The 11,448-nt window shown below is 43.3% G+C and overlaps 2 protein-coding genes across 3 annotated transcripts in view; one reads left to right on the forward strand and one right to left on the reverse strand.

Moving 5' to 3' along the window:
• Positions 1-4,852, forward strand: part of zmp:0000000926 (mediator of RNA polymerase II transcription subunit 1.1) — an 18,475-nt gene extending 13,623 nt beyond the window's left edge. For both annotated transcript variants that reach the window (XM_014010547.1, XM_014010548.1), the window contains exons 2-3: positions 1,261-2,966; positions 3,131-4,852. In XM_014010547.1, the coding sequence (XP_013866001.1) occupies positions 1,419-2,966; positions 3,131-3,595 (2,013 nt within the window). In that variant the 5' untranslated portion in view covers positions 1,261-1,418 and the 3' untranslated portion in view covers positions 3,596-4,852. The remainder of the gene's footprint in view (positions 1-1,260; positions 2,967-3,130) is intronic.
• Positions 4,845-11,205, reverse strand: irf10 (interferon regulatory factor 10). Its single transcript, XM_014010551.1, has 7 exons — positions 10,944-11,205; positions 10,780-10,856; positions 9,588-9,642; positions 6,894-6,998; positions 6,411-6,797; positions 6,216-6,334; positions 4,845-5,310 (listed from the first exon to the last, which is right to left on the reverse strand). The coding sequence occupies exons 1-7, from the start codon at positions 11,170-11,172 to the stop codon at positions 5,206-5,208; spliced, it is 1,077 nt and encodes a 358-aa protein (XP_013866005.1). The 5' UTR covers positions 11,173-11,205; the 3' UTR covers positions 4,845-5,205.
• Positions 11,206-11,448: the final 243 nt, after the last annotated feature.

Raw genomic sequence — 11,448 nt, forward strand, 5'->3', positions numbered from 1 at the left:
GTATGTATGTATGTATGTATGTATGTATGTATGTATGTATATGTATGTATGTATGTATGTATGGACCCAGTTGCCATGGTGACTGTGTGGCGGATGGTGAGACGGCAGAGAGTTGGTTAACAGCTGACAGACTTGCGGGTGAGTGCGGTGCTGAGTGGCTGTGGCAGCAGCTGGAGCAGCAACGTTCGTGGAGGACGGAACGGCTGGACTCGAGGCTCGTCGTTTCCCAAAAAGAAAAAAGAGAAGAAAGGGAGAGCTCATTTAAAATATTTAGAGAAGAATTAGTGGAGCTCCCCCGCACTTCTTGCCGAATGAAAGAAGGCTGTAAAATCTCTGACACATCTGAGAGGGACTCTAACACAAACACACACAAAGACCCAAACAATAACACACATTCACATATTTGTTTCCCAGACAGAAAAATGACACGTTTTTAACAGATCAACATGGCTTACATGTCTGCACGCTGTCACACATATTTCCCCCACCTCCACACACACACACACACACCCATGCTGTGATGTCTAATTAACATGCAAGGACACATAGCCTGCGTCTACAACAACTGGTGGTAATATCAACAGTGTAACTGTCAGCTTTTGGTGGGCAGTGACCAGCTTTGCCTATCACCGGGGGAGTGTTTACAGCCACTTCAGGGAGTATTTGTTTGTCTGTTGTTGTCTGTGTGCGTATCTGAAAGGGAAGGGGTGAGGGGGTGTTGGTAGTAAGCTTGTGTAAAATGTAGAGAGCACCCGAGGACGTCGTGGGGGTGGTTCATGAAAGTGGTAGAAAAGCATATCTACATATTCCAATCATCCCCTGAGAGTCAGAGATGAAAACTCTCCCGCTGTGGGGGCTCAGAGTGTGTATGTGTGTGAGTGTGTATTTGCACACGCATATACTGCACTGCTTCTGAACTTCATTGGCTGAAAAATGTATTTTTAGCCTGCATGTGGGAGTAATGTGTTTGAATGAAACGAGTAATCGGGTAGTCTCAGTCCCACCACGGTGTACGTAGGTAAAAAATAATATGCATTGAAAAGCTTCGAGTTTCTAACCTCTTGAAAATAGTTTGGAAGAGGGAGTGAGTGGTTGATTACCCTCCATCTGTCTGGTACTGCCGAATGTTTGTTTGCACGTCTGACCATACTGACAGCTAAGTCTCAGCTACAAGGGATGCCAGGACCTAACAGACTGTTCTTCCCCAATGTTCACACTTAATCTCTCCTACTTCTGTCCCCCTTGTCTCTGTTTCTGTAGGTGAGCGGTGTTTCAGTAGACGAGCATCAACAGTGACCCCACAGTTATGCTGTGTATCAGCCTTCCCCTCTGTCCACGCCCCTCGTTTTCCCGTGAGGCCCATGTGACCTAGCCTGCACTAACACACAGGGGGCCCCCGCTGCTGCTGGAGCCCACCCATGAATCCAAGCCCTGACCGCAGCAAAGAGTGCCTCCCTCCCAAGAAGAGAGAGTCTCGGCAAGGATCTGCAGAACACCACGTTCCACTGGATGAGTTCAAACCCCCCGTGCCGTTCCGGAGCCGCCTCAGCACAGGTAGAGGGGAGGGAGGCAGGGAGGGCGGCAACAGAGATCGAGTCCTTTGCAATCCAAACCCTCAACCTCTTCACAGCCCCCCACCCCTCCCTGCCCAAGCATCAGGCCTCTCTGTGCCATTATCATGGGCCCTGAGCTACTCTCCCCCTGTCTCCCTTTTTCCAGGACAGGTTAGTGATAGGAGGAGCTCAGGGTCTCCAGCTTGGAGAGATGATCCTCTTGCCTCACCTCGGCCCCACCACTCCAGGTGGCTGCCACTGCAACCCCCTCATTCTCCTTCCTCTTCTTCGTCCTTTAAGACTCCTTTGCCAGACAGTTCTAGAGAGATGTGGTCCTATATTAACAGTGGCCAACGCAGCTATACCCCATCTTTTTTCTCTTCGTCATACTTTAGTCCTCAATCTCTGTACCCAGACCCCAACCTAGCTGAGGTAAGATCCAGGTACTTGAGCAAGAGGCCTAATGGCTTGGATGGGCCAGGCAGCAGGACTGCCTCAGCCTCCAGACCTCTGCTCATGGGAGAATACGGGAATGACAGCAGCAGGTCTAGACTGAACATTAGCCCACACACATTGCATGCCAATGGTGGACGGAAACAGCAGGAAGACTTAACATCACCTGTTCATTCTGGAGGGATGTTTCTTTCAGACTCTCAGGCTCAAGAACACCCCGAGCAACATTCTTCCCTGCAGGAAAGACATCAGCCAGGGAAAACCAGCTCCACTCCGCTTCCCATCAGTCCCCATCTCCTCGGACCAGACTCCAGGATGGGCAGAGGTGGGCTACTGGACCACCTGGGAGTCACACCAACTGAGGCCCAATTCTACTATTCCTTGGGATCCATCTCCCATCCCAGCCCTCAAGCCTACCCGCTCTACAACTCCTCAGGAACATTTCCATTCAGTCTGCACAGGGAGCCAGCACCCAGGCAGCACAACATAAGGAACTCGCAGCACTCACCCCTGGGTCTGCCTAACAGCCATGACAGGTCACAGAGAGACCGGGACAGAGACCAAGAAAGGGACAAGATCCTGCAAAGAGACAGAGAACGAGTCAAAGTCAAAGAGAAGCAGCTACACCAGGACAAAGACCAAGAGAGGGACAGTGAGCGTGAGAGACGACGGAACAGAGACAGAGGGAGACAGGTTTCTCCCTCCAACCCTCACACCTCATCCCCGGCCCTCCGCCCATCGCCCCCCGCACTCCTACCTCATTTCACCAAGGGGTCTCTGATTGAGTTGGGCAGTGGTCGGCTGAAGCGGGTGGAGGAGTTGCGGACGGACGACTTCCTGAGGAGCGCAGACACATCCCCAGAGTTCCACCTCAGCACCTGCACGGTGTCGCTGATATCCCCCAGCAGTGCACAGGGCTTCAGCCACCTGCAGGTCCACCTCACAGACCGCAACACTCAGGTTAGCTGTCTCCTAATTTCCCTGACATTCACAATTTTAATATAAAATATACTGTGATAACTACTTTATCTCTTAACAGTTAGGATTATTTTTTTAACTCTTATTGTGATAATAATCTACAAAACTTTTGGTTGAGTTTAAAGTCATGTTGTGGTTTTGTATAGGAGTTACTGCAGGTCTTGGTGGAGTACCCCTTCTTTGTGCAAGACCGGGGTTGGTCTTCTTGCTCTCCTCAGAAAACCATGCAGCTGTACGGCCTGCCATGCCGTCAGCTCACAGAGGGCGACGTATGCCTGGCCCTCACCCCGACTATCGCCCAAACTCAACGGACACACGTGCGCGCCAGCTCCAAAGCCCATCACACGCAGCTCCTGTCCAAGGCCGGGGCCGAGTCGAGCAGCTCACAAAGGGAGGAGATGCCACCCCCGCCTCCACCTCCCCCTCTTCCTCATCAACCACCTCCCTCTACGGCATGCACTCCGTGCACACAGTCCGCAGGCCCTCCTGTGAAAGAGCAGCGACGGCTTCGCAAACGGCGTTGGTCTGCACCGGACATACTTCCCTCAACAGGAACTGATGAAAGCCTCTTGGGTTTACCTCATGGCTCCAAGCTAATGAAGTGGCAGTAGAAACTTGCACATGTACACACACACACACACACACACAAACACATGCATAAGCACATACACACCCTCCTTGTCTCTGTTGCGCCCACAAATACAAACAATGGAGAGACCTCAAGGCAGGGTTGCAGGGAAGGAATACAAAATAAAATACAGGTGATCACTCACTTTGGTCTTGCTGCACCCTTCCTTTCCTTTCTTTTCCTTTCCTTTCCTTTCCTTTCCTTTCCCTTTCCTCCAACCTAGTTGTACTTAACACAGCCCTGAAAGCAGCAGCAACTCAAACATCTCTGAATGACTCTTTACAAACACACTGAAGACATTCAGTGAGACAATCAAGCACTTGTGTGTGTGTGTGTGTTCACTCTGTTTTTGTTATGATTGTCCCACACACCTACAGTACTTAATAAAAGTAATCGCTGCAGGGTATTTTCGATCAGTGTTACAAAAACTAAACGCTATTGAGGAATTGCAGAAATATACAAACAAAAATTGACTATATATATATATAAATATATATTACATTACAGATGTTATATACAGTAAATATGCTAAACAGATTTAATGCAATCTCTGTCAATTTTGCAATGCGTTATTTTTAATGTTTTTCTTGCTTCTGAGCCGATGTCTTCATGCCGGCCTGGGCAGGCACAGGTGAATGTATGAGCAACTCTTCGCCTTTTTTCATCCTCATCACTGGGAGTCATTTAAAAAAAAGTTTTTTCATCAAGGCATTACTCTCCAATATGTTCTTAACATTATCTCTGACAAAGGGAGAACACTAATGAAAACTGCGTAACAGACAATCCCACGCACACAGACGGGCCTCGACACTCATGGTGTTTTTCCATTAAGACTGAATGATGGAAGGAGTAAAAGGTGCAGTATGGCTGAAGAGTAATGGTGCTAATAACACGTTGGAACATGATGCTTTGTGAATGCTCTTGACCCCCGTGTACTGTACGCTTCTGTTCCCCCCGTCTCATCCTTTTTATGTACTGTATTTGTTTGAAGGCAGGGAAAATGACGAAAGTATTTTAAAAACTCAGATACGGGTAAATCATCTGAATCAGCACTCTCTCTCACTTTAGTTTGTATTTTTTTTTTGTTTTTGTTTTTTAATTTTCAAAGAGAAAAAAATGAACCTGTTTATTTTTCTTTTTAAATGTTAAAGCTACAAAAATGTATATTTTTAAAAACTTGTGAATCTGTTCTATGATGTTCGCTAGAAATAAATGAGAAAACAAGCTTTATAGATTATAATACTGGTGTCATTTTATTTTCTGTATTTGTTGTAAGACAAAAAGTTAAATTAGTACATAATATATGACAAACATGGAACTGCCTAAACATGACAAGGGAGGGAAAAATTCACATTCATGGCATCTTAGCACGAGTATCTAGCTGCACAAAATGAGTCATAATAGGATTTAAAACATTTTTGGAGTCACACAAAAAATAAAGAATATTAATTTTAATTAGTGCAGGTAAGTACCATGCAGTCATTTATACTATATATACATTTTTTACTAACAACACTTAGCTGCTGTATTTCAGGACAATCACAGCTTCATTAGTTTTTTTGTCCAGTCCAGTCCCTGATAAAGGTACATCTCTTAGTCCTCCTTCCTCTCCAACTTTGAACCAAGAATTGGAGATTTTTCATCTTTTTGTCCCAAGTTGAATCTTTGTAGCAGATCCACTGCAAACAAGGGAACCACCTGCCCAACGAGAAACAGTAACATGCAAACATCTGTGTGTTCATGAGGACATCTACTGGCTGAAAAAAAACACAACTCATGCAGCAAGATGGAGAATCTAATCTGAGCAACCAGAGAAAATCTTTTAATCCCAATTATTTTTGTTATTTTGAGAAATTATAAATGAAGCCCTTGATTACCATTCAAATCACATTTCTTTTTATAAATTATAATCCTTAATTTCCCAGTTTAACGTGACCAAGAAATCACAAATCAGCCAAGCTGACCTGAATCTCTGTTGTACGTAAGACCAGGGACAGCTGGTATAAGTGGGCTAGTAGTGCTAAGCCTGCCCTTGTATTACATCTTTTTAAATTCACAACAAAACTGGTGCCAACCATTCTCAAGAAAATCCCTGAGTCTTTCCAAAGGGTTGAGTTTTCACAGCCCTGTTCATTCAACGTCTTTTGTGTTACAGAATGAGGTTGGACGGACAATAATGTTCCTCGAGTGTCTGTGGGTGTGGTTTTGACGTATACGATGGCGAGCAAGATTAGCATGGACGGGGATTATTTAATTTATCACCCGTTGTCCTTCATGTCTTTGGAGGAAAACTGGAAGTGAAGAGGTTGGGGGGTGGATAGACCAAAAGATATTCCTATCCAGCAAATGGAAAAACGGCAAAACCAAAATTTTCCTGTGATGCGGTTTCATTGAAAAGACTGGCTAACGGCAAGTGAAGCTAACAAATCTTTTTTTTTTCTGCTTATTGTATTTGCCGTTTAGCAGATATATATGGTATTATCTATATATTACATACTGTATCTGCTAGCCCACCCTATAAATACCACCACCAGCTGCCACTGCGTGAGACAATTCTAGACAGATCCAATAAAAAAAAACATCTGGGTGATTTTCCAACCAACCTGTGCCATGATGAGCTTCCTGGCTTTCGGTACGTTTGGATCGGGATATTCTTCTCCGAAGCAGAGCTCGATCTCATACGGAGGTGCGGACCCTTTCCCTTGCAAACAGTTCTGCAGAGCTACACAGACAGGATATATTCAGGTTTAGCGTAACCACACACCCTCTGCCAAGAAAGTAAGCCCTTTCAGTCATACCATTAAGAAACACTTGGATATCCAGGAGTTTGAACGTCTTTTCCCGCTCCAGTTTGTTTGGCTGGTCGACGTGTTGGGCCATGGGACCACTCCAGTACACCCTGCCCTGGCAGAACCGCTTGATAAACACCCCGTCAGGCGCCACCCATAGTAGCACGCCCCTCTCCAGGTGACAAAGTAGGCGATTCATCGCCTCGGCCATGCAGGTGGGTAGAGACACCGAGGCTGGAGAAGGGAAAGAGAGCTGCTGGGCTGAGCAGGGCCCGTAGATCCGTTCATTTCCCAAAGGAACTCGACCCTGAAGAATGAAGCACCCGTCTGGGCTCCTGGTGGTCACTTTAGTCACCGTGTTGCCTTGGTACAAAAGCCTCACCTGCATACGAAAGTCTGCACACACAAAAAGCTACTAAGAACCTGGGAAATGTATTCAGAAGACAAAATATGTTTTATTTTAGGAAGATTTATTCTGGTAAGTCTTCTTACCTGATATATCTAGCGTGGGACTGAAGAAGTTGATGGGAGCCGGAGCCAGATTTTGAATAGTTTCCTCTGTTATCTCACAGTACATGTGCTCCTTCAATGGGTCGTCTAAAGACACGCAGAGGAACAAATAAATACAAACAAGATGTGTTTTTAAATGTGCAAATTAAAAATATTCAACCTTCAGCCAACAAAGTGTACTTAGACATACAGCAGGACCGGGCCCATGTGCAAAACAGTTAAGTTGTACTTTATTAAGAAAAAACAAAAGTGTTTTGTTTAGTTTGCTTTTTGTTTGCCAAGTTCCCAACCACAAAATCTCTCACTGTCACTAAAGCTGGAGACGGTTTTGGAAACAGGCCCTAGATTTGTTCTGTCACTGAACCAGACAACATGAATTCAGTCCGAACTAATGTTCCAGCAAAACCCACCCAAAAACAACTAAGCTGAAATAATCACAAATTAAAGACAAAAAAAATCATCAGTCAGTCTATCTGTGAAGCATCTTTTATTATACAAGAACAGGGAGCAGGTGGAAGAGAGCCTGGGGAGGTGGAGGTGATAAGTCTAAATAAATAAATAAATAAAATGTATCAGTGTTTTTTTTTTTTTTTGGTTTGTTTGTTGTTTTTATAAAATTATTGGATCATTTTACTCATTTTGTTTTTATGTTTGCTTTTATGCATTTGGCCAACGGCGTTATTTTTAAAGTGCGTTATAAATAAAGCTGTGTTGTACTGTATAGGGAGATGGGTGTCACAGAGACTGAGATTTATTTATTTATTTAACCTTTATTTCAACAGGCAAAACATTAAGAACAGTTTCTTATTTACAATGTTGGCCTGAGATTAAAGGCCGGAGGTCAACCATCCAAAGAACAGGCAGGACGGCGTGCATGAAGACACGTGTTTAGGTCTGTTTCCTGTTGCTTTGTCACGCCTGGTTTCTGTTTGCTAATTGTTGCATATACAGTATATTCAGCCTTGTTCTCTGTCTGCTCACTGTGTGACATTTTTCCCACTTTGTTATCCTTCCTTGTTTAGAATGTTTTTTCATGTTTTCCTTCTCAGCTGCTTCTCTAGTTTTTTTTCACTCAGTATTTTCTTCATTTGTCTCATGTTGCTGCATCTCATCCAAACGCCTTGCCTTCAACGGTTAAACAATAACTCTCACATTTCTTTGTACTTCCTTAAAGAAAGAGCATCTGACTGTGAAGTGACTCGAGTCAAAGCAGAGCAGGAAGTACAACAAAGGTTCCAATGAAAGAGAAATTAGAGAAAGTACATCTTGTCTTAAGGAGCCAAGAGGAAATGCAGAATTATTTAGAAGAACTTAAATGAAGTACTTTGTGATGAAAAAGCTGAAGTTGCTGATAGTTGAACAATGAGCCAAAGTTACTTAAGCTGACGCTGTTTCTTTTAAAATATCGTTGCACAAGAACAACACTCCAGTTGGTAAAAACAAGTTCTCAGGATTTTGACAGTAATATGTTGGATCATAACCTGCAAAGTCATATTATATTTAGGGATAGCCCGATCCAGATTTTTTGGTTCCTGATACAATCCGATTTTTTTAATGATTAGTCTTTCCGATACCGATCCGATAGCTTCTTTTCTTTGTTTCTTTCCAAGTGACAAGGTTGGTAGTCTTAAAGCGAGCCCTGCTGTTCCAACCATGACAAACATCCAGTTTGCAGATTTTGCAAGAGGCCGTTTCAGCATCATTGTTTTAAGTGTTCCCACGCTGTGGACATGGTTGCATACTTGTGTGCGTCTTGACTTCTTAACAGCAGTTGTAAAGCATGATGATGCTGAAAACTGTCGCGAAAACTGGATCGGTCCGATCACATGACTAAATCCGATACTACCAGATTTTCAAAAAATGTCCATATCTGCCACCAATACAAATACTGAGTATCTGATCGGGACATCCTAATTATATTTTTAGTTCATTTTAATTCTTTTTTCATTTTATTTTATTTAAAGGTGAATTGTGCAACCTATTAAAACTGGATGCTGCATTAGAGCAGCTGAAGCTATTTCCAAATAAAACTGAACCAAATTGGAGCCATTAAAGCTGTGCTGCTGAACACTGATGTTTTAGGTAGGAATACTCTAATTAGTTCCCTCTCTCTATATGAGTCCTTTTGGCCAAAAAGCTTATTATTCAATATAAAGAAAATAAACAAAAAAGTTCTTAAAGCACAGAATGACCCAAAATACACACAAAGAGATAAGGGCTTTTTGCTCTGATGGGACTAACAAAACAACCACTTTTCTTCATATAACCAGAAATAGTTTCTTTATTGGAGTTTAAAAATATATCTTTTTGGAAAAATTCAAGGTTAGTATGAAAACGTTGTGTATTCTTTATACACAAAAACATGTAAATCAACTAAACTACCTGCTGTGAGATCAACAAGTGATGAGTACAGACAAAAAGAAAACATCAGCCAGCGCTATAAATCCCAGTCTGAGCCCAGATCTGCATGTTAAAAATGTCCTGACGACATGATTCCAAAAATCACACCACTTGAAGAAAACAGAGAGAATATTTTAGCAGCTGTTAAGAGTCAGAACAATGGTGAGGGTGAGGTTGGGGATAAACTTGATGGTTGCATGACTGACTGACAGAAATGTCCAGGATTCTCCAGAACAGTTTCAATTTGCTCCAAGGATTTGTGTCGACAACACTTACCAGAACGCAGTTTTTCCTCTGTGTTTACTTGGAACGATTCTGTCTGGAAATGAAGCTTCAAAAACAGAAAGCAGAATTAGATTTAATGAGGTTTACATTTCCTCCATATTTTTAAAGGAGACCAATTATGGGTCCTAGAAATTTTTATGGTATGTCTGTGGGCTATCCAGACCATGTTCATTCAATTTAACGCACAAAGTAATTCTCAGATGATAAAACTTCCCATTTTCTAGTTCTGCCTGCTCTGACTTCCGTTCAGAAGAGCTGTTTATGTTAATGAGCTCTGTTGGTAACGCCCTCCAAAAATCTGTTGACATTAACTCCGCCCTCCAAAGCCAGCGTTTACGTTAGCATGGCTAATGATAGCAGAAGCTCCGTTGTACAACCATATGAGACCCAGAGGCAGAGTCGTGGTCGCAGCTTCTTTTTTTTTTTCCTCCCCCTCCTCTCCTCTGCTCTGCGCTCACTCTGCATGCTGTTACCAGAGCAGGGAGCAGCAGTGGTCAAAATACCTCAGAAACTCGAACAAATAGGTTTTAACAAGGCTTTAATAAGGTAAACAATAGAGGTACATGAGAAAACATGTTCATAACGAACGAAAATAAATAATTAAATTGTGTCTGTACTGGTCTCAAACCCTGGTCTCCCAATCTCTGGTCCAACACTCTACCCATTGCCCTATTGTGAAAAGAGTTGCAAATTGCACAACAGCCGTGACAGCTTTTTATACTGAGGAGGTGGAGCTTCACCCGGGGGTTGCTAGGTAAGGGGCTGAGCGCAGGTTCCGGTGGGTTGTCGCACGGCTTGTGACATCACAAAAGACAGAAGTATAAAACTTGTCGTTAATATACATTAAAAATACATTTATTTGCAGTAAATATGCCCCTGGGTGCATTTTATTTGGTCCTAGGACTATTTTTTTAAGAAGTGCATACCCAAAGTTGAGTAAAAAAAACTTTAAAAAGTGAATTTTGCATAATAGGTCCCCTTTAAACATTATCCACAGGGACTTCCTTGGAAAATAATCAGCATGTCAGTGTTTTACCTAGAGGTGTTGGCGTGATGCCAGATTCTTTTATGAGTACTTGTACAGAAAGACTCGAACAACTGGTATCAGGACACCTCTAGTTTTACCCCTAAACCTTTAATTTTACAGCCCGACATAGTTTTTTATTTGTGCGTCTTATCTCACCTGGTTGTCAAGGTAAACAGGACTCCTGGGAGACAGTTTCACCTGTTTGAGGACCTGATGGTGTGTGTGAGGACCCACTGAGGAGGAGGAGCAGAGGACAGCTTTAGGAGGTCAGATACAGGACTGAACGGTGGGAGTCGGGTCTGGACTGAGTGCCTGCTTACCTGCAGGTTTGACCGGGGATGTGTCCTGCTGGATCAGGTAGACCTTGTACGGCTCCGTGATGTCCAGCTGGTTGCGTTCAGGGACCTCCTGGAAGTCGGAGCTCTTGTTGAGGGCGCAGCGGAGTCGGGTCTTCCACATGGTGGGGTCGGCTTTGTCCCTGCCCTCTCTGTATTTGCCCTTGTACACGGCCCAGGCCTGAGCAGAACCAGGTGAGCACAACAAGCTCATTAAAAAAACTGCATTCAAACAACAAAAAAAAAAAAAAAAAACACAGTTTTGTTTTGTTTATTTAATTAAATTCCATTAAAGTTCATGATTTGGGAGAGGTGTACTTTAAATGTAAATGTTTATATTGATCTGTTTTGCTCTCTCTGTGGTACTTTTATATCTGCATGTGGTCTAACAAAGACTAAGAAATCCAATGTGAGGAATTGTTGGTGACATTTTCACATATTTTAGAAAACAATAGATGTTTACATGTTGTGTAATCTGTCTGAAAAAGCA

The sequence above is a fragment of the Austrofundulus limnaeus genome, unplaced genomic scaffold, assembly GCF_001266775.1.
Source record: "Austrofundulus limnaeus strain Quisiro unplaced genomic scaffold, Austrofundulus_limnaeus-1.0 Scaffold70, whole genome shotgun sequence".
Lineage (NCBI taxonomy): Eukaryota > Metazoa > Chordata > Actinopteri > Cyprinodontiformes > Rivulidae > Austrofundulus > Austrofundulus limnaeus.